The sequence below is a fragment of the Leuciscus leuciscus genome, assembly GCF_965113295.1.
Source record: "Leuciscus leuciscus genome assembly, chromosome: 3".
NCBI classification, from domain to species: Eukaryota; Metazoa; Chordata; class Actinopteri; order Cypriniformes; family Leuciscidae; genus Leuciscus; species Leuciscus leuciscus.
Window position 1 is genome coordinate 44,177,709 of NC_138727.1, and position 24,273 is coordinate 44,201,981.

Genomic DNA, 24,273 nt, shown 5'->3' on the forward strand with positions numbered 1-24,273 from the left:
CCAGGGCAAACTGGCTCACTGACTTTCAAAGACTTCCCAGTCAGGCTTTGGGCAGTCAATGCATCACACGCTCAACCAATCTACAAGTGATGACTTGCAGATGTTCATTATTAGTTATTTTGTTCTATATCCACATTGTTCTGTGATTCACATGTGATTTTAATCCACTTTAGGAGTCAAAAACCGCTGATAAGGATGAGAATTTGATGGGGAAAAATAGGGTGTATTTCAACACTTAAGTTTAAGTTTTGTAAGTTTGTGCAAATTTCATTGACAATAATTTCAGTTTATAAAAGGATAATGTAAGAAAATTATCATTTATAAGAAAGGATAACACAAGGATTGCCTGGATTAGAGATTGCCTGGAAGAAATATTACATTGAATTTGCATATTGCAGGCAAGCCAAAAATAGTCTATGCTTCACCGATAAGTTTAAACTGTAGTGTGTCCTCGTGTGGCTAAAATTATAGCTTGTGGGGGACTTCACAGCTCTCAATGTGAGTCTTGGCAAGACTCCAGTCTGCTGTATTGGTAACGGTCTTTGACAACAGGACAATGAGTGGAAACCTTCAGTGATTCATGTAAATCTGATTGTGCCGAGCGCACTGCGAGACTTTTTCATTTGTGAACAAATTTCAGCAGCTCTAGAATCAACCTTACACTGTTAAATTCGCAACAGCCACACGCAGTACATTAACTAAATAAGTAAATAAGACTTTACTTGCTCTTTCCAAACATAATGTTACTATCCACATCCACTAGGTCTCTTTTAAAATAACAGTATGAATGTTCTATCATTATTTACTCATCTTCATATCATTCTGAACCCTTATGCTGTAATTTTTCTGTGGAACACAACAATTACAATTTTTGAAGCGGCTTTTGCCATATAACAAGAGCTGTTTTTTTGTGTGAACAAAAGCACAGGATAGTAGATTCTATTTTGTTTCTTAGAGCCTACAGTTATGGCTCAATAGCTCTGCTTCAGGGCAAGTCATGCCCTCGAGTATCCCATATGTCTCTTTGCTCTGTGTTAACTTGCCCTTTCCCCCCCACCCCAGGTTTCCGCAGTCTACCCATTGAGGACCAAATCACGCTGATCCAGTATTCCTGGATGTGTCTCTCCTCCTTCTCCCTCAGCTGGAGATCCTACAAACACACCAACGCCCAAATGCTCTACTTCGCCCCTGACCTCGTCTTCAACGAGTAAGCTAACTCACACAATGCATGTTTACTTCATTTAGAGATGTTGATTTCCATAATATTCAAAATCCATCCAAACATTTTAAGTAAATGGAACCAAATAAATAAATAAAAACTTATTTTCAATAAACTACAACACACAGACAAGCATTGGCTTTAGATTAACCCTGTCTATGTAATTTGGTGCTTCAAGTTACACAAGTTAAGATAATGAAACAAAATGATAAACTCAATAAGCATGTTCCCAGCAAGCCTACGACTGTGACCTCAAACCTGTCACTTCAATTACTCCTCTAGGAAATACATTTTCCCTATAAACGCTTCTTGATAACATTTTATCAGGGCAGAGTTAGGTCAATGGGGCACATAATCAGCACAATCGACAAGAAGTGTTGAGTGGAAAGAGTGTGATTGTGTGCTTTTCAAAGCTAAATGTCCATTTATTGAGTGCAGTGTGAGAAGAGGAAAAATAGAGCACAGTGACCCCTGCAGGTAAATTGGAGTACTTCATTGTATCTGCCAAATGACTTGGAAAGAACTTGGGCAAAAGTTGTCTTTACTGAATTAATTGGCATGAATACATATTAATATATGCTCAGCACCTTATGTGCGACTTCCACACATCCTGATGACAAACAGTCACGCATATTTTCTGGCACGCTGACACAGTTCTGAACGAGCTCTGTTGCTTTAAATCTTGAACAATTAGCAGTCCTTCAGCACAGTCCCAAAGACTTGCATTTTAACTCATTTTAACCTCCTGACATGAATCTGTTTATATATGGGATTGTGACAACAATCTAAGGGTTGTTCTCCAGGTAATTTAAGCTATGCACTGCAGGCAGCAGAGTGTAGCCCTCCACAATATTTGCAAAAAAAAAAATAAAAAAAAATAACGATATATATATATGCCATTTATAAACAGATTCATGGTTTGTATATACCATGTATATACCATGCATATATATATATATATATATATATATATATGAAGTTCATTTTTATATTTGGTTTTAAAGACATGTTGGTCGCCAAATGTCCAATGTAAAATCTAGGTCCTGAATCAAAACCAGTTGAGAAGCACTGCAGGACTAGCGCAGCAGTGCCCTTAAAATATATTGATTGAAAACATTGTATGTCTACCTTTAAACAAAAGTTTCCAGGTGTCGAGTTGCAACACTTTTCACTGTCCTCTAAAAGTATGTCAAAAGGAGCCAGAAATATAAGTTCACATATGTATGGTGATCTGCTGTGTATGCACACTGCTTCCAACTTTCACACCTCTCATAATATTCATTAACATCACTTAAAATAAAATAAAAAACTCTCCATAGCAACTTAAAGAAGAGTCACGATAAAAGCCATTTTTCTTCTGTTGTTCTCAACAAAATCGATCATTTATGAGAGAATGTGTATGGTGTAAATAAAATGAATAATAAGAAAAGCAATTGTAACGAAACCATAAACTGAGATTCTTACAGCTGCTGAAACAAGGAATTGAACTCTTTTCTCATTCCATCTGAAAACAGAAGGTTAGAATATTAAATAAAAATCTCTCTGGACTGGAAGAATGGGAAGACAGAATCAGTTCTGGCAGACAAACCTGATCACAGAATGACTGCTGGTTAGACGGCTTTGGAAGACAGATATTGTACGTGCATTCACCTAGTCAGGTATGCAGACAGATACACACCTAGAGCCAAACAAACTGGCAGATCAGCAAATCTTATCAAGTAAATTATTAACCAGCCAAGAAAGTGTCAAGATGAAACCAAAAGTTGTAAGTAAAATAGATTGTGATGGATTCATCCTGCGATCTATTTAAGCCTTTGTGAACATAGTTTTCTTTATTTCAGGCCACAAAGATAGAATTCGTTACATTTATGAATTAGGAAGAGGCTTTAATCCAAAGTGACTTACATTGTGTTCAAGGTATAAAGCATTGCCTGGGAATCAAACCCATGACCTTGGCATTACAATGCTATGCTCCTCACTTCAGAAATCATTCTGATATGCTGTTTTGGTGTTCAAGAAACATTTTTTATTATTATCCATATTAGCTTTTATGTATTAGGTATATAACTATTTTCATAGCAATTTTTGACAATGTGACAATGAGGTTGTTTACTACAGATCCTCTCAAATTCTCTCCCAGGGAACGTATGCGGCAGTCAGCCATGTACGATCTGTGTGTGGGCATGCGGCAGGTGAGCCAGGAGTTTGTCCGTCTACAGCTAACTTACGAGGAGTTCCTTGCCATGAAGGTTCTGTTGCTGCTCAGCACAGGTGAGATAGTGCGCACAGATGTGCATCTTACACATGTGTTTCAAAAAGAGCCACAACATACCGAGAGCCAGCCAACAATAGAAGGAAATAAGCAAATGCATGAATGAATGGATGTCTTCTCTCGCCACGTTTACCTTTAACCCGAACTGAGTACGTGGGTGTGTGAGGTAAGAGACATTTGATGGATCACATTAATTGAGACAACAAATTGTAAACAGTTCTCTTTCCTTATAGCGTGGGTGGCTGAAATCATATTTAGGTATATTCATAATTAATACTGTATAAAAAGTGTTCCGTACTTATGAGATATACTATAATTGACAATATATAACGAGGACATAGTAAGAGTAAGTATAATTAATCAATTCATTAATTATAATGATAATAATAATAATAATTATTATTATTACTTATATTATTGCTAATTATTATTTAATAATATAATAGATTATTAGCCTGACAAGCCAGACCCAAATCAAGATGTTGGGTCTGGGAACTCACCATTGGCAGGGCTCAATCCGAGGGGCGGGATAAACGGTTGTCTTTCATATTCCCCCTGGATAGGATAGCGCTACAACCAACCAGAGCGTTTTCCCACCAGCAGAGCTAGTTGATATATTAAACTTTTGCCGTATCCGGTCGGCAAAACTCCGAACACATCTTCCTTTTTTAAGAATGACTTCAGTGCCGTTCTTTGTTCTTTTCTCATAGAAAAGCTTAACTCCAAGTTTTCCAGAGTCGCGGCCCAAAGCCGATTCGAAAGACCCATCTTCTTTGTTTTCAAGTAGCAGGGAATTCACGCGGAACCGTCGCAACTCTGCCGTCATTATGTTAAGCCCGCCCACCAACTCTATACACGATGTGATTGGCCTGACTAGAGTTTGTTTTTTCCAGCTCGCAAGCCAACGGAGAGTTGCTAGACAACACTGGCTGCAAAATAAAATTTGCTGCTGCTAGGGTGCGTCTAGATTTCTAGGCTAATAGATTATAATATAATATCATATAATATAATATACAGCCTTTTGGATGCTAGATCGGTTTAGCTCTCATATAGTGTACACACACCTAACACACACACACTCAGATCAGGTAGACGCACCCATGGCTTACAGCATATGAAACTGAGGTAAAGTTTGAGATCTGATTTTAGGATCCACAACCACTTGCTGATCCCTTGGAGCCTTTCCAGAAAGCCCTGCTGTACTTAATAAAATCCAGTCAGGAGATGGGCATTGCTCCAAGAGCTGGTGTTTTTCTCTCCAAAAAGAGAGCTTCATGGAAGAAGAGAGAACGGGAGAAGTGTAGTCAGGGATGGTACATAATTGAAGAGCTGAGGGTTTTGATGGAGTAATTCTTTTTTTTTTTTTTAAGCTTTCCTGATACAAAATCAACATAAAAAATAAAACTTAGATGTCCTTTGCGGACTACACCCTTGATGGAGCTTATGTATGTCATTACAGTTTTAAGGGGTAATGACATATGCTGTGCTGTCCAACATGTAGGAGATCTGCTGGGAAGAGCTGTTTTGTTTTATAAATAAACTGGTATTTGAATTTCACTGGAAAATCAACCCATTACACAAATCATTGTGGATTAGAGCACATCATTATGATCTACTTTATATGCAAATGTTTTGTTTCTACTAATGTTGTTGTATTGTGTACGTTATATTATGGTATGATTACAGCTTAATGTTTTGATTTTAATATTGCAGCATTTTAAGAAATGTTTTATTTTGGTTCTTTGTAATGTGTTATCAACCTTTTTGCTATAGCTATTGTGTCATGCCTCGTACTGTGGGGCTCCAGGGCTGCTGTAGTTTTAGGAGAGAGAGAGAGAGAGAGAGAGAGAGAGAGAGAGAGAGAGAGACTGTTATTCCTCTTTGACCTTGGCTAAGGTTTCAGAAGCCCTGCAGGCTCTCACATGACCTTATTTGCAATGGTAGTGTTGACCTGCTAAAGAGTAAGTCACTAAACTAAATCCTCTCTTGTTTTTTGGCTCTTTTTTTTTTTTGCAATAAAGTCCAGTTAAGCTTTTTTTGTTTTTTGGCTTGTGGTTGACCCAGACATTAGGAAAGAAATATTCTCACAGATGCTGCTTTTGTGCAAAAAGCAATACGTCTAAAATTCAAGGTGTCATTGTGATGGTATTATTATCAGTGTTAATTTCCTTGACAGAAGTCTTTTGTTGAGTGAATCTTACATTCTTTTTCATCAGCAATTACACCGTGTACGTCAAAGTATTTGGACAGCTATTTATTTTATGTTATGTCTTTGCATTATACAACAAAAAGTAGCATTCATTTGAAAGAGATAGGACAGGCAACTTGTTTAAGCTTTTAAATGATAAAATTACAAATTTTAAGTTAAATTAATATAAGTTTAGCTCACTTGACAACACTTAATTTTTTATTTTGACAAATTAATATAATAATTAATATTAATAATAAAAAAACGTTTACAGTTAATGTGGCCAATCCGTGAACGTTAAAATACTCACTTGTGTAATAGTATATCAAGACATAAACAATAAGCAAGTCAATATGCACATAGTTTTAGTAAGAAAAAAAAAAAAAGCGTACTAATCTTCTGTGTAAAGACATATGCGCAAATTTAGTGTTGCCATGAAAAAATCCAAAGTATTTGTTATAATATTGTAAGCTTTACATTTCTGTTTTTAAAACCTCAAAAAAAACAAACATTTTTTTTCGATTTTAAGTGCCTCACCATTACCTTGATTTTTTTTTAAGTAAAAAAAGGGACAAATCAAAGATATTTGTTGTGGTATTCAACATAATGCCACAAGTGTTGTTGATTGACCTTAATTTGATTGTATCTCCACATCCAAATTTGTTACTATCAATAGCATCCGTTATATGTTCATCTACAGCACAGTGTATTAATCAGTGTACTGACTCATCGTCGCCTTATTAACTGACTCTTCCTGTCAGATATGTCAACAAAATGACAGATTCTACTGGCAGAAGAATGTATTTCTTTTGACAAGACCCCAATTAGCGTGGCGTAATCACCCCACATTGTATTCAGTGGGGCTCTAAATGGCAGCCTGTGGCTAAAGAGGCTGGATGTGGGTCAGTGGGAGAGAAGAAAACAGGGGGAGGTGACCGTAGATTTAACACACACCTGCTGATGAACGATGGTGCTTTTCATCCAACACACTAGAGTCGAGAGCTTGAACCATCCTGAAGGACTTCTTGTTGTAATTTGGTAATGTTAACAAAATGTGTAATCTTTTTAAGTCAAGTCAAGTCAAATCTCCTTTATTTATATAGCGCTTTTTACAATACAGATTGTATCAAAGCAGCTTCACACTGATAACATGAAAATAATACAACAAAGTTTGTTTCTAGAAGAAAATTGCGTCATCGTCCACCTGAAGTAAGGCAGATCAGTAATATTGTTGAATAATAAATGTCTCCAACTAAGCAAGCCAAAAGCCAAGGCAACAGTGGCAAGGAATCAAAACTCCATCAGTAACAGAATTAGGGTTGGGTATTGGTTGGGTTTTATCCGATACCAGTACCTACTCGGTATTTTTCAAACGGTTCCGGTGCTTAAACGGTTCTTAAACCGGTACTTAAGAAAACGAAACTGCACACACTTTATCAAAAAAATAATACCTGTGTGTGTTTTCTGAAAAAGATTTTCTGATTTCTGATTAAATAAAAAATTGTGCCGTTTAAAAGGCTACTGATGTAGCCGAAAACACTTAAGATCAAAATTTTGTCTTCTCATATTATTTATATATATTATATATTATATTACGTATTATATATTATAGACTTTTACAAAACAGAGAAATATCTGACACTGAGCAGAAATATTTAACACACATAGTATAGCCTCAAATAAATATACTTGATATACTTCATACTTGATATGCAAGATTTGCAGTTGGCATTAAAATACTAGACTTACCCGAAGAGGAACACTGCAGCTGAACTTGAACTTTAGTCAAGAGTGTCAGAGGTTTTGGGTTCTAATCCGCATTCGTAGTTTTTTGTTTGTTTGTTTGTTGTTGTTTTTTTTAAACCGATTATGCTCATCAGTGGTTGTATATCAAGCAGGGACACTTTATGTGCATTAGGCTATATATTTTTTATTTCACCAGAACTAATATAGGCTATGAGGCGCTGTCTAGGGCCTAAATCGAACTTCATTCACAGACACATAAAACGCTTGCATACACATATACTAAGTAGTCATACATACATATACTGCTGAATGCTCCAACTATATGAAATGCACAACGTCACATTTAAAGTCGCTCTCGCACACACACACAAACTCTACACACACGAGACGCACGGAACTCTCCGCGCACATACTCAGCTGAGACGCGAGCACACACACACACACACAAACTCGCGCACATACTCATCTGAGACGCGAGCACACACACACACACACACACACACACACACACACACAAACTCGCGCACATACTCATCTGAGACGCGAGCACACACACACACACACACACAAACTCGCGCACATACTCATCTGAGACGCGAGCACACACACACACACACACACAAACTCGCGCACATACTCAGCTGAGACGCGAGCACACACACACACACACAAACTCGCGCACATACTCATCTGAGACGCGAGCACACACACACACACACACACACACACACACACACACACACACACACAAACTCGCGCACATACTCATCTGAGACGCGAGCACACACACACACACACACACACACACACACAAACTCACGCACATACTCATCTGAGACGCGAGCACACACACACACACAAACTCGCGCACATACTCATCTGAGACGCGAGCACGCACACACAAACTCTCCGCGCACATACTCATATAGACGACGCCTCATAAATAGATCGATCTCTGCAACGTATTGAAGCGCGCGTCCGAGTGAAGAAAGTGCGGTGTGCGCGAGCCACAAGAGAAAACACTGTATCAGCGCCACTGATCGCAGCGGCAACGAGCACTTTGATCATTAAAAAAAAACACAGTTCAGCGCTAGATCGTCTCTTATTTAACAAACGAACTAAATGAATGCTCTGCTGGTTAACTGGATATGTTTTGTTATTGGATCATTTGTGCAGCGAGATGTTTTATAGGGGGCGGTGAAAAAAGTCAGGCACCGAAATCAGGCACAGAAAGTTGCGTTCTTATTCGGTCTCGATACTACCGTTTACGTCGGAACCGGTTCTCTATTGGAACCGGGTTTCGGTACCCAACCCTAAACAGAATGGAGGAAAAAAAAACCTTGGGAGAAACCAGGCTCAGTCGGGAGCCAGTTCTCCTCTGGCCAACGAACGAACTGTGTATGATTATGATTCAGGCAGCATTACAAGTCAGAAGTCAGATTGGATCAGAACATTCACAATATTTATCCAGTTCCATCTGGTTGGAGGTTGGAGTCATTACGCCGGTATGGAGATGGGTTTGTTGAGGTGTCGATGAGACCTTCACAGGGCTGATGAGGCTGGCACTTCAGGGATGAGTTGTGGTCGTGTCCAGGCGCAGGTCCTCCATCTGATCTGGATACGGCCCGGATCCGGCTGACAGAAGGGAAGCAGAAGACTAACATTAGCGTAGATGCCATTCTTCTTATGCTGTAACGAGTACATCGGGTGTTATAGGAAGTGTCCCCAGTTCCGGCTGACCTAATCTATGCAGCCTAATAATCATTTAACTGATTTGAATAATATAAATATATAATGTTCTATATGAATGCCAGGTAAAAGAGATGCGGTTTTAGTCTAGATTTAAACTGACAGTGTGCCTGCTTCCCGGACAAAGTTAGGGAGACTGTTCCAAAGTTTTGGTGTTAAATACCGCCAGCAGTTGATTTTGATATTCTAGGTATTATCAACTGGCCAGAATTTTTGTTAGTTCCGTGCTAAGAATAGGGAACATGTTTGTGCCTTAAGGCAACACTGAATATTATTAAATGATGTTGGTTCTTGCATTTTTATAATTTCCATAATTATCACTACAACCTTACGGTGCTGCTGGGTAATTGCTTTTTTAGCATATACTGGTTTGTCTGCAAAAACTTATTGTTATTATCAAAATCACTTTGAGACAAACAGAAATGAAAGAATGGGGTGCAACAAATCTACTAATTTCATCAGAATAGACGTTATTTGCATGTGGATGAAAGATGGGTAGAAAGAGGGTGAGGACGAGCTGTTTCTTTTTCAGCTGTCCAGAAGCTGAATGTCATTTCACGTGGTTGGCTGTTGGCCATAAGTGCACTTGTTCTCTACACGATAGGAGAGAATTACTCCCTTCAACCTGAATGAGATTCTATCTCTCATCTGCCAAAAGTGAAAGTAGCTTTTAGTACTTTGAGTTAATCCTGAATAACTTTACACAAGGGGACATTAATCACCTGAGAAGGTAGACTGCGAGACAGACAGATTAGATGGAAGGATGAATAAAGAGACTGACATAGAGACAGATGCATCTTAAAGGAAATAGTGTTGTTTTACTCTCTACTAACCTAAACTCTCCAACCTAATGGTTAGAGTCGGACTGTTAACCCAAAGGTTGCGGGTTCGATTCTCAATACCGGCAGGAAATGACTGGAGCAAGGCACCTAACCCCCAAAAGCAAAAATGGCTGCCCACTGCTCCGGGTGTGTGTGTCCTCGGTTTGCAGTGTGTGTGTGTGTGTGTTCACTACTCACTGCTCCTAATGTGTGTGCACTAACTTGGATGGGTTAAATGACTTATTCAGTGGGTTACCATACTTGGCCTTCATATGTCACTTTCACTTTCATATAGCGAGTACTGGCCACTGTAATAAAGTGACATCCTTTTTTTATTGACAGTGCCCAAAGATGGTCTGAAGAACCAAGGGGCATTTGAGGAGATGCGGGTGAATTACATCAAGGAGCTCCGCCGCTCAGTTGGGAAAGCCACTAACAATTCCGGCCAGACATGGCAGCGCTTCTTCCAGCTCACCAAGCTATTGGACGCCATGCATGAAGTAAGTCGAAACACTTTCCCCTGTTAACGGCTAATAGATCAAAGTCAGATGCAAATCTGCTCTAATTATCCAGAGTAATTTATTAAGCTCATTGGTTTCTCACAACGGTTCCCTTAAGAGGCATTCATACACATCTAAAAATCCTAACTATACCTCCCTAAACTAATCCCTGTCATGTACAATACCTCATCTGATTTCCAGAAGGTCTGTCATAATTATGCTCATTTTAATTTTAAATAACGTTCAAGCAAAGCAGTTTAAAGGTTCTTAAATTTTTTTTAAAAAAGATCTGTATGAGAAAAATACTAAGCAAGAGATTATATATATAAAAAAAAAAATTATAATAATTGTTGCCAAAACTAAATAATCAGCTTTTGTATTGTCATTGCACTAAAGAAATTAAATCATTATCCTGAATACTTTGTATTAAGTTGACTATCCTTTTTCTACCCACTATTAAATGTAAGATATTTCAGCTTTGTTTTTAAGGCTGTCATTAAGCTCATGATTTATGACAAGATACATTCTTTGCACTAAACTTATTTAATATCCTAAGTTAACATCCTTGGGGTCCCTGGACCTCAGTTTGACAACTCCAGATGTACTGTAAATAAAAGGGACATAGTTTATAGAATTTGTTTCTAGTAGTAGAAATCATCAGCTTTATTTTAATAGTGTCTGTAGTAAGTGCAGACCCCATTCTGACAAAAAAAAAAAGACATCTAAATACATGAATCTGTTCTTATTTAAATCAAATACCTCAAATATTTGTCCAACAAAATAAAAATCAATACAAATCAGAATGAGCTGATATTTATGCATCCTCAAGAAGTGACTCACAATAGAAGCTGAAAAACATTAATGTTTAAAATCATTGGATGTTAAAATATTACAGCTTTATTACAGTATATTCCAGATATTTATTTTAATATTAATATTACAGATTATTAAAGAGTTATGTCAAGTGTGCATTCAAATGAAAAACTGCCATCCTTCATGATGCCACTGAGAGATGAGAGCCGCAGTTCATTTCTGAGAGCTGTTCATTTCTAATCACTTTCTGCATTGCTGCCAGCTCAACATTTTGTAATAGCACACAAAAGTACTGGAAAAGACGTTTTGAATTGCACTTGAGGGCGAAGAACACTTGACAGCAGTGTTGATTTATTAATTTGTAAGATGAAGAGAAACAAGTTCTGCCTAAAAGCGCTTTGGTCAGTTAGACGGAGCATCCATAAATGAGCTCAGCCGTCTTTTCTTTTCTAATACATCAATACATGTTTATCCAGACTCATGTTTCACCAGAGCATTAATGATAAGCACTGTCATCTTGAATTAAATATGACAGTTCCCTTGACTGAAGTGTCCTCTCTCTCTTTACAGCTTGTGGGGAGCCTGTTGGACTTTTGTTTCTACACTTTCCGTGAATCCCAGGCTCTAAAAGTCGAGTTTCCCGAGATGTTGGTGGAAATTATCAGTGACCAGATACCAAAGGTGGAGTCAGGCCTAACAAACACCCTCTACTTTCACAAGAAATGACTGAAAGCTTGCAAAAGGAGGGAAAAATGAAGGATCAAATGAGAGGAAAAACAGAGGACTCCCAGCCCTCAGAGAGCGAAAAAGAGCAAGCCCGCTATGCACAAAGCAAGGCGTAACGTGAGGCTTGGTTTAAAGCCATATAAGGCTTGCATAGTGAGGGAAGGCAAAGAGTGATCTCTGTACCCGGCCAACAGAGAAGAACTCATATTTCATGTGACTGAGCGTTTCTTACCCCCAAAGACAATGCTGACAATGTTCTATATGGATATGAAGCCATATTCTTTGGTAAAGCTATAGTGCACAGTCACATGTGAATACATCACACACACACACACACACACACACACACACACACACACACACACACACACACACAGTAATATGGGCCCACATACTAGACATATCCTTGACTCCCAGACCTGTCAATCTGCCAGTAAATGCCATTGCATTCTTATGTAACTCTCTCAAATTTTGGCGCTCATAAAATGAGAGATTCAGTAACAAAACTGCTCGTTATAGCTGGTTAAGACAGAAATATCTCCACCACCGTATCACTTTCAAGAAACAGAAGATTAAATTGGGGTGTTTGCAAAGACGCAATGAGAAAGGACATAATCAAGGGCTACAATACATAAAATTAAGCTGAATTGTGACTAATTGGTGCATAAAAGTTATTGTAGAAAGAATCAAATCTAAATTTATCTGCAAAAATGGCATCAATGTATATTTTGATGACTTGAAGTGTTTACATGGAGAGACCTGGCCACGCTGATGGAGTGCTGTGGTGGCCCGATAATTGATAAGCTGAAAAATGGCAGCTCGACAAAAATGCTATTGGATAGGAGAATTTTATTTGATTTTTTACATTTGCAATACAGCAAATATTATAGCTCGTCTTGTAAAAAAAATTAAGATCACGCAGACACACATGCCACATTTTGTGTGCGAGCTAGGACTGTAGCAAATTTAGTAAATTGTACCTAAGCTGTTACTAAACCAGCTCCCTTTTGACGTTAAGGAAAACGCAGTACTAATTTACAGTTCCAGAGGAGAAAGGCATTTTATACGATTGTAAAGTTTTTGTTTTGTTTCAAAGAATCAATCCAGCTAGAAGCCATTTTCTAACAAGGTGCTTCTGTTTTCTTAACGTAAAAAGTAGACGATTTTCAGTAGCAGCACATGTACAGTTAGATACAGTATGTGATTAATCAGCTTTTTTGAAGCATACAGCTTTCATATTAGTAAACAACAATAACAGTAACCTGCTCATAAACACAATATATGTGTATCTTATGATTATAATTGTGGCTTGTAGGCATATTTTTCAAACGTTGTACATAGGAAGTTTCTGATTTAAACCACCTTGCAATTAAAACCTGGCTATTTTTGGAAAATACCAGTCGACTTGAGAGTACTTGAGTGAATTATAACTAAAAAAGGAATTTGGACCACTGTTTCATGTTTCATAACCCCACTGTGCTACTGATGGAATCAAAAGAGGTACTGCTTGTTCTGAAATGCTGTGAGTCTGAGGACAATGAAGGTTTGTGTGCGTTTTGTGCATTTGTGTGTGTGTGTGTATTTGTTTTTCTGTTTCTCTAAAATTCCCTAAATCCACAAGAAAGCTTCATTTTTGAGAGGGCATTGTTGGTTTTCTCTGTGATAGGATTAGTATGATGCTATTGGCTGATTTTGATTTGCACAGACACGATAATGTGATAATTGGTATATTTGATGTTCTGCTATTGTGTTGGTTATGTAATGTGCTCTGGGTGGGGGGTGGGGGTCAGTATGGAAGGGTTGTGAACTGGAAAGGTCCAATAACTTTTGATGTTTGCTTTTGTGATGTAGCTGGTTGGTGGTAAGCGACTGTTGGAGGACAAAAATCATAATTATAATAGTTCAAAAAGAACAAATCAATCAATCTGTGGTACCCAGGCAAACCCTATTTTCACCAACCTGTCAATACACTGTATGTTGAAAGTTTTTTATGGACCTCAAACTAGATGTTGCAAAGGTATTTACAGTAGTCTCTCCCCCCCAACCCCAACCAACCTTTCCCTTTTTTAAATACACAGATATATAAATATAAAAGAATAGATGTTAAAAGGCTCATAGGATGTGAAGTATTTTTGAGAGATTCTATTTTGCTGGACACAATATATTAGTAATTTGTCTAAAAAGAGTATATGAGATCTTTTGTAAAGTGAAATGTTTATGCATGCTTTTTGAAAAGATGTTTACAGTGTATTTAAGAAGGGAAACTTGTGCCTTTTTTCTCACAAAAGTTACCATTTTACAGTATCTATTGTAAATAAATCAGAGAATTATTATGTTGAGTTGTATGGAACATTTCTATATTACATATTTGTCGGCCATCGGGATGTCACACATTTCCCCCTTAACAGTTACTGACTGACCGTAGTCAATCAGAATCCAGAGCAAGACCCAGAGAGCATGATGGATACACATTTTTATTTTATTTTTCACATCATTTATTTACTTTTCACAGCAAGAGAGACTTGTTTACTCCCTGAATGTCACTAACTTTAAACTTGTCATTTTGGTCTGTAGTAATGTGAACTAATTGTATGTGTTTGTGTTTTTTTTACCCATCGCTTCGCATACAAATCTAAAAAAACAAACAAAACAAAAAAACAAACAAAAAACAAACAAACAAACAAACAAACAAACAAAAAAACACAACACAGTGCTCACTTCAGAGGTTAGCTTCATTTAGCGGAAAGGAAAAGTACTTGTGGTTGCCAAAAAAAAATGTTTCCCAGAATTTTTAAAATAAATATATACAGAAAAATCAAACCAAGCAAGAAAACATTGAAAATTAACTCTTTAGTTTTGCACTGTTAGAAAATATATATTTTTTCTTCTGTGTTTCACAAGTCATTGATGTCTTGTGAACTAGCAATGCTCTATATTATTATTATTATTTAAACAGTATATGGAATTTTTAAAAAAGTATACAAAAAATTAAACATTTATGTAAGAAAAACCTAAAGACAGAACTAGGGCAGGGAGCACAACTGAACCTGAACAGCCTGATATTAATTCAGATGTCTATCTGCAACTTAAAGAGAATATAGAATGCCATGCTTGTTGCAGCATGTTTGCAATTTGCGTTACTCCATCACCAAATGATGAAGCTTGAAATACTAAAAGTTAGTGTGGATCCACTGGATGCTTTTGGGTTGCTTGTTACTTCAGCTTTGACAGTCTACATAAGACATTTTAGATGTGTTTTTGGGGAGTCTAACATGTAAAACTATGCATTTGTACAAATCACATTACCACCAAGCAGCACCTTTGTGCAAAATGAGGGCAAAGCATGGTCAAGGTAACCAATATGTTGAAACAGAATAAAATGCAGCTTACTAGTGAAAACCCACAGATCTCATTTTGTTTGTTTGAACATTAACACTCATGTGTTAATGGATTTTGACTTTTCTTTTTTGGGGGGGATAAACCTGAATCTGTGTGCTATACATTTGTTTGAAGTGACAAAGCCATATCTCTTTTGTGACAAAAGAGCATTTCCTGTTCATATTTTGATTTTTCCCTTTTTTAAATCAGTGCTTTGTACAATATTTGTTAGCAAATCTCCTCAGTACAGAAATATTCAACGTGAGCAAAAGACAGATGCAATTAGTTCCTCTAAACTGTATATCTTGTTGCAAATCTTGCCATAACTGTGTTTGCAGAAACATCAAGGGATTCCAATAAACCTGTTAACAATTAATTTCTGTGCTCTCTTTCTTTCAGGAATTGGTGTTCATTTTACTGTAAATTTCAGTGTATTTACTGTATAACTACACAAATATATTCGATTTCGGCTTTAGAATATCTGCTAAGTCAAGTGTTTCAAGTGCATTAGCAAGTGTATTTGAGTTTTGATATATTTGAATCTAAGTCTTTAAGTTCTAGACAGTCTGGTCATCTGTTCAGGATTAACTTAAGGGCAATTTGCAAAGTTTATACTTTTGTGATATTGTGAACTGCAACTCCCGGCGACAATTTCAGAAACAATTGATCTTGTCAGAAAGTACTTTTCCAGTAGCCACTCACTAACTTCCACGGATTCTCAAACAACTACTGTATGTAAATGACGATACAAATCTGCCAAAAGAATTGGCTAGTGGAGCACTAACTTATCGTTAAGTGTTTTACACATAGGTTCAGTTTGATAATATAAGAAAGAGTTTGAGCACTCCAATGTACAGGTATATACCCAAAAAGACTGAAAAAGTGGACTATTTACAAAAGGTCAATATGTAAAATGTTGTAAATGTTGTCAGGCGTTTTTCTGAAACAGACAGCAGGGGTTTTTTTGAGTTTCAAACTTACTCTTGTTGACAAACTTTTTACATGGCATCTACCCCTCATGGAGATGTGAAATAAGTAGAGGTGTTTGCAGGTCCAGTCATGAAAGCTACAACATTAGAAAGTTGTCCTGACCCTGTAGTGACAGTACTGAAAAAAGAAAAAGAAAAAAAAAAGATCAAAAGATTACAGCAGAAAGATCAAAGTAAAAAGCCCATTGCTCCTGTTGCCTCCTTACCTGTGGAGACTTCCGGAAATTGTCCCGGTATATATATACTCACACACGCATATATATAAGAAGACTACGTCCAGTGATGCGAATGAATATTACTCCTACCACTGTGGAGAAAGTGGACAATTCTGAAAATCAAGCCAAAGTCATTCGAAGATTAATCCAGTTACTAAAAAAAACAAAAGGTAGAGATTTGCTTTCACCTGAGCCAAAGGCTCAGTGAGCTTAGAATTATAAGGTTCTATCTCCACTTTTGGTCGAAATTGAGTTTTTGACATAATCTGATCCATTAGGTGTTTATTAATGCCTGTGTGGTGTTATTTTTGTAAAAAAAATCACAAAAACATAAACCGAGTTGGGATTATAAGGTTCTATCTCCAGTAGATTCAATATCCAATCAAAATCAAAAATCCAATCAAGCTGTGTGCTTGTATTATAAATATATAAATTTATTAAAATCAATGGTTATATACATTTATTCTTTGAAATGTGGGGTTTTATTTGTAAAAGTGGAGATAGAACCTTATAATTCCAAACAGAATCAGAGCTCTCAGAATTATAAGGTTCTATCTCCATTTGGGCCATCTTAAAAAATCCCATTTCCAAATGTGCCAGGATTTTGATATTCTATCCTCAAAGTACCTGTAGGGTGATGGTCTTGTTGAGCTATAATAGTAGATTATACTACATAACAGTTTTGCCAGCTGGGATGTAAAAACTTTGATGCTCAATATCTCAGAACTACCCTAAACGGAGATAGAACCTTATAATTCTAAGCTCACGAACTGACTCTTCAGTCAAGTGGAGTGCAGTAGACATACAAAAACAACGGCAACTTCCGTTCCAGAAGGGTTGGTTGGCACAATGTCTGTTGTCCAGCTGAAAGTCAACAGACAGGCATGTGATGCCTTACTAGACAGTGGCTCGCAAGTAACCAACATCTTCGAAGCCTGGTACAAATAGTATCTGTCAGAAGTTTCCATTTACCCCATCTCCGGATTGGCCATTTGGGGCTTCCAGTTATGTGATGGTAGACGTTGAATTCCCTGCCAAAATCACAGGAGCTCAGGAAATACTTTCAGTCTTAGCCTTGATCTATCCATGACCATGTAGCCCAGACCAAAAAAACTGTTATTTTGGACACCAATACTAACCTTTTCAAGCGTTTATGTAGTAACTGAACGAATCAAACAGAAATGACTCCTTCAGACTGTAAAAAAGAGCCAAATTCCAAATCAACACTCAGGACCCTAAATCAGATGATTTGTCAATTGGGCACCATTCAGTTTCGAAACTAACTGACTCTTCTACATATAAGACAGAGAACACATGTAAAAGATAATCCCAACTAGAGAAGAGACACTTAAGATGTCAACTTTGACAAGACAGATCGTTTCGGAGATGTAAAAATCTCTTAAAAACCACAGAGACTGCCGTCACATATCAAAATGCATCAGATAATTCCAAAACAATTCTAGACGGACTTACATTTACGCATTTGGTAGACGCTTATATCCAAAGCGACTTACATTGCATTTCAAGGTACACATTTACATTCTTATCAGTTCTTGCTTTCCCTGGGAATCGAACCCATGACCTTGGCGTTGCAAGCACCAACACTATACTGTTTGAGCTACAGGAAAGTTTGTACTTGTACTACATTTGTTTCAAATTAAGAGTCTGTTAACTGCCTTAATTTAAATGTGTTACACATGCAATCGTTATAATTATTGAATGGTTGATTGGAAGTGTGTCTTGTTTACTATGTGCGTGATTGATTTCTCATTTCTCAAATTATTGTGTGAATCAAATCTTTGTCAAATGTATTGTACTTGGTGTATTATAGATGTATTCATGTCTGAATTGTACTCTGCTAGAGCAGGAAAGTTAAGAGATGTAACCATGTAATGTGAGGGGAGGAGAAACAGTAACACCCTGAACTAAAGACAATGTCTAATTGGTCAGAATTCCTCCGAAGGGTTGGTCAAACACCTCAGTATAAGACGAGAAGATGAGATGACGAGAAAGAGTTGAGATCAGACCTGAAAATGGGTTAAGACCGAACAGCTTCATGCAAGTCATCTAACTACTCTCGTCTCATTTACTTTTCTTTCTTTTACTTAGTTTCTTTTCTTTTCCGTTTAGAGACTTGTTTTCTAAGTTAGGTTTTTGCAGCAAAGCTTCAGTCAACGACTTTACAGTTTTGCTAGCCTCAAATTTCAAACTTCAGCCATGAGACATTTATCCACCGACACTCCCGAACGTGATTGGCTTCCCAAGACGTCACTCCAGACACGACGAGACAGGTAGCGAATCAAAGACAACAACAAAAGCAAGTGTGCCTCCAGATTCTAGCTGAACTTGTGCATTGATATAAAATGTAATAACCCCGCCTAAGAAACAACAGAAGGGTTAAATTAATTGTTGATGGCTTGTTTAGGTCAGGTCTTATAAAGTGCATATATTTCTATTAAATTTCATCATCTCACTCTTTTAAAACACATTATTTCTTCAAATTCATTCTTGTGTTATGTGCTTACAAATTGAATGTCTTAAACTGCTGATCTTGTAACCATGCTAATAAGAGTGTTACTACAGCTCATGGTAGTGCCACATTCTGAAATGGATGTCAACCATTTCCTGCTACTGAAGCATAATTAATCTTTGAAGGACACAGTGATTCCGGTAGGAACAGTGGTTGGTCACTTATATCCAACAGATCCGTTATCCCTAGCCTCAAAGATGAGAGATTGATACAAAACCAAAATTAACTTGGGAGACTCTTCTATTCCTGAGACATGGAAACAGAGACTTTAGCCCAATTTATACTTCTGCGTCGAACTTACGCCGTAGCTACGTCGTAGGCTGTGTGTAGCGTGCGTACCCTTCGGCGTACCCTGACGTGCACCTCTCCAAAAATGTAACAACGCGTCAACTCTACGCGGACGCAAGCGCTGTGATTGGTCTGCTGGGACCACTCCCTCGGGTTTCACATGCTCCCTCTGCAAGTGTAATTGCGCGTCAACGCGGACAACAACGCAGAAGTATAAATGAAAACCAACGCGTTGCCTACAGCGTAGAGGCTCCGGCGTAGGTCCGACGCAGAAGTATAAATCAGCCTTTAAGCAGGCATTGTCGGAAAGAGCTTCTGCGTTCTCTCTACACAAGTGGGACGTGGGTTTGGTGGGATATAGTAGAACAATATATTCAGCTGTCTGATTCTAGGCCCTTTCATGAGCGTTCCAAGCGTTTGGCTCCCACAGATATTGATGATGTTCGAAGATGCATTCAGGAGATTATGAAAGTCAGCATCATCAAGGAATCACAAAGCCCCTACGCCTCCCATATTGTAATAGCCCAGAAGAAAAAGGAAAGCGTAAGAATGTGCACAGACTATCGCACACTTAATGCTCAAACAGTGCCTGACCAGTATACTACTCCCTACATTGACGATGCATTGGACTGTTTGTCAAGGAGTATATGGTTTTTTTTTTTCGTCCTTGACCTCTGAAGTGGCAATTACCAAATAGCTCTGTCTGAAGAGGATAATGAAAAAAAAAGTCTTTATATGCCCTTTAGGATTCTATTAGTTTGAGTGTATGCCACAGGGCATTACTGGGGTCCCTGTGACTTTCCAGTGCTTGATGGAAAAAGCTGTTGGTGATATGAGTCTGCAATCCTGCTTGGATTGAGGTCCTTGTCTGCCTGGATAACCCGATTGTCTTTTTGAAAGTCGTTGGAAGAGCACAGGGAAAAACTTCTATAGGTCCTGGACAGATTCGAATAATTGGGGCTAAAAGTGTCATTGGACAAGTGTAAATTCTGCCAGACCAAAGTAAAGTATGGACATATAATATCTGCTGATGGCATTGCAACAGACCCTGACAAGGTCAAGGCAATGAGCGCCTGGCCACAGCCTACGGATCTTAAGACATTGAGATATTTTCTTGGCTTCTGTGGGTATTACCGTAGGTTCAAACCCAACTACGCTGCAATTGTCTAACCTCTTACTGAGCTCACAAAGGGTTATAAACCTACCCAGCGAGGTAAAAAGTTGGACAAAGATAAATCCAAAACCTACTGTACCTGAAACAGTCTGAGCCCTTCGGAGACAGATGAAACCAGTCATGCACGGTTGCCTTTCAGCAGATCATTCAGAGTCTCACTAAAACCCCAGTCCTAGCTTTTGCAGACCCCAACAAATCCTACATCTTCCATGTAGATGCCCATCTAAAAGGGCTATGGTGCTGTATTATATCAGGAGCATTCTTCCGGTCTGCAACCTATGGCAATTGCCAGTAGAAAAAGCAATTCAGAGCAGAGATATCCTATCCAAGCAGTTGTTGTTCCCTCTGGTTTTAAGCACGCAGTGGTACAACCACTGTTGAAAAAACCCAATCTTAACCCCAACGACCCTAGAAATTTTAGACCCATTTCTAAATTATCTTTTATTTCTAAAATTCTGGAAAAAGCAGTTTTCCAGCAGATCTCCTCTTTCTTGACGAGTTTTAACATATTGGATAAATTCCAATCTGGTTTTAGAGCCCTCCATAGCACAGAATCCGCACTACTTAAAGTTTATAATGACATCCTTCTTACTATTGACTCTGGATCAAGTGCATTACTTATCCTCCTTGACCTCAGCGCTGCCTTCGACACTATCGATCATGGTATTCTTATTGATCGTTTGGAAAATAGTGTTGGACTACAGGGCCCTGTCTTACGCTGGTTTATATCGTATCTGACAGAGAGATCATTCTCTGTCAAACTGGGAGTTAAATCATCCCCTCCAGTAGATATTAAATATGGCGTCCCTCAAGGATCAGTTCTTGGCCCCCTGCTATTTCTCCCTATACATGCTGCCCCTTGGCACTATCCTTGAAAAGCACAATGTCTCGGTTACGTATGTAACCCTCGTTCCCTGAGTAGGGAACGGAGACGTTACGTCGGATGACGACGAATGGGGTTTCGCTTAGAAAGCCTGTCATCTTCGAGTATATAAAACGAGCCTATGGCAATGAAATTGGAATACACATACGGAGAAACACTGGGGTGTCCAACCGCAGGTGGAATATTTCAACCCCAGGGGTGGCAAGGTGGCTTGCCAAGGGAAAGACACATGCTCGAAGAGGCTTACAGTGGAAATACACATGTGGGGGTCGCCCAGAGGGGGAACCATGCACATGGAGGCACCTAGCCAAGCGCGAAAGCTGCCGGTGGCATGACTCTGGCGTTGACGTCGTCAGTGCTGGAGGAGACTCAGGGCTTATTAGGCTCACCTGAGAAAACATCGCACGAATCCCGTCCGTGGAGAGGAATGGCGAGCAAGCGAAGACACCTGAGCAGAATCTATACCGGCTAGTTGAAGCGAGTACATGAGAAGAAACTGGCTCTACTCGGAGATTATAGAATCTCACGAATGTGTTAGGTGTCGCCCAGCCTGCAGCTCTGCAGATGTCTGTTAGCGTGGCGCCATGCGCTAGAGCCCAAGAGGATGCCACACTCCGGGTGGAGTGGGCCGTCACACCAAGGGGGCATGGTCGACCTTGCTGCTGGTAAGCCAAAGCAATGGCGTCCACTATCCAGTGAGACAACCTTTGCTTGGAGAGAGCCTTTCCCTTCAGCTTCCCACCATGACAGACAAAGAGCTGGTCAGAGGTCCTGAAACACTGCGTTCTGTCTACGTAAGCACGAAGGGTGCGTACTGGACAGAGCAGTGCCAAGGCTGGGTCTGCCTCCTCCAAAGGCAGCGCTTGCAGGTTCACCACCTGGTCTCGAAAGGGTGTGGTGGGAACCTTGGGCACATATCCAGGCCGGGGTCTCAGGATCACGTGAGAGTTAGCCGGCCCGAACTCCAGGCACGCTTCGTCAACCGAGAATGCCTGCAGGTCCCCTACCCTCTTGATGGAGGCCAATGCAACCAGGAGCGCTGTCTTCATCGACAGGAACTTAAGCTCCACTGATTGCAGAGGCTCGAAGGGAGCACTCTGCAGGGCAGTTAAAACCACTGAGAGGTCCCAAGAGGGAACGAGAGGAGGGCGAGGAGGATTCAGTCTCCTCGCTCCTCTCAGGAACCTGATGATCAGGTCGTGCTTTCCAACGGACTTACCTTCGACTGCGTTGTGATGTGCGGCAATGGCGGCAACATACACTTTCAGGGTGGGGGGAGACAGCCTTCGCTCCAACCCTTCTTGCAGGAAGGAAAGCACGACACTGATCGGGCATTTCGTGGGTTCTTGATGTTTAGAAGAACACCAGTTGACGAAGAGGTTCCACTTCAACGCATAGGCATGTCTCGTGGACAATGCTCTAGCGGAAGTGATGGTAGCCACCACCGCTGGTGGTAGGGTACTCAAACCTACCTCGTCCCGTCCAGGAGCCACACGTGGAGGTTCCAAAGATCAGGATGAGGGTGCCACAGGGTGCCCCGTCCCTGAGAAAGCAGGTCCTTCCTCAGAGGAATAGGCCAGGGAGGTGCTGTCGCGAGGAGTACTAGTTCTGGGAACCAGGTGCGGTTGGGCCAATACGGGGCAACCAATATCACCTGCTCCTCGTCCTCCCTGATCTTGCGCAAGGTCTGCGCAAGAAGGCTCACTGGGGGAAACGCATACTTGCGTAGGCCCCGCGGCCAGCTGTGCGCCAGTGCATCCGTGCCGAGCGTGCCCTCGTCAGGGAATAAAACAGGTCGCAATGGGACGAGTCGTGGGAGGCAAACAGATCTATCTGAGCGTCCCCTAACTGATCCCAAATCAGCTGGACCGACTGGGGATGGAGTCTCCATTCTCCAGCGAGAGGCCGAAGCCGAGACAGCTCGTCGGCCGCGCGGTTCAGCTCTCCCGGGATATAAATGGCTCGAAGCGACCTCAGATGCTTCTGACTCCATATGAGGAGGTGGCGGGCGAGTTGCGACATACGGCGGGAGCGTAGACCACCTTGACGGTTGATGTACGCTACTGTGGCGGTATTGTCTGATCGGACTAGTACGTGTTGACCCCTGAGCAACGCCCGGAAGCGGTGCAGGGCAAGGCGTACAGCCAGCAACTCGAGGCAATTGACATGCCAAAGGCGTTGGGGACCTGTCCAGGAGCCCGCGGCAGCATGTCCACTGCACATGGCGCCCCAGCCCGCGGTGGAGGCATCTGTTGATACAACAACATGCCTGGAAGCTCGTTTTAAGGGCACACCAGCCCGAAGAAAACTGAGGTTCAACCACGGGGTGAAGGTCTGACGGCAGGTCGGAGTCACTGGGACTCGGAGCGTGCCGTGTTGCCATGCCCACCTCGGGACTCGATCGCGAAGCCAAAGCTGAAGCAGTCTCATATGAAGCAATCCGAGCGGCGTTACTGCGGCTGCGGATGCCATATGCCCCAGGAGCCTCTGAAAAAGTTTCAGTGGGACCGCACTCTTGCCCTCGAATTGACGAAGGCAAGTCAGCAGTGACTACGCGCGCTCGCTCGTAAGCTGCGCGCACATGGCGACCGAGTCGATATCCATACCGAGAAAAGAGATCCTCTGCACGGGGCAGAGTTTGCTCTTCTCCCAGTTGACCCGAAGGCCCAGACGAGCTAGGTGCCGGAGCACTAGGTCCCTGTGTTCGCAAACCTGGTCTCGAGAGTGAGCTAGGATCAGCCAGTCGACGAGACAGTTCAGGATGCGAACCCCGTGTTCCCGT

At 40.2% G+C, this 24,273-nt stretch overlaps 1 protein-coding gene and 1 long non-coding RNA gene across 2 annotated transcripts in view; one reads left to right on the forward strand and one right to left on the reverse strand.

The window, feature by feature from the left end:
- nr3c2 (nuclear receptor subfamily 3, group C, member 2) overlaps positions 1 to 15,788 on the forward strand; it is an 80,557-nt gene extending 64,769 nt beyond the window's left edge. The window contains exons 6-9 of the mRNA XM_082163218.1: positions 1,063 to 1,207; positions 3,360 to 3,490; positions 10,338 to 10,495; positions 11,879 to 15,788. Of these exons, the coding sequence (XP_082019344.1) occupies positions 1,063 to 1,207; positions 3,360 to 3,490; positions 10,338 to 10,495; positions 11,879 to 12,034 (590 nt within the window). The 3' untranslated portion in view covers positions 12,035 to 15,788. The remainder of the gene's footprint in view (positions 1 to 1,062; positions 1,208 to 3,359; positions 3,491 to 10,337; positions 10,496 to 11,878) is intronic.
- On the reverse strand, positions 6,755 to 16,720 carry LOC309494061. Its single transcript, XR_014204203.1, has 2 exons — positions 16,394 to 16,720; positions 6,755 to 9,060 (listed from the first exon to the last, which is right to left on the reverse strand). It is a non-coding gene; the product is annotated as an uncharacterized lncRNA (long non-coding RNA).
- Between the last annotated feature and the right edge of the window lie 7,553 nt (positions 16,721 to 24,273).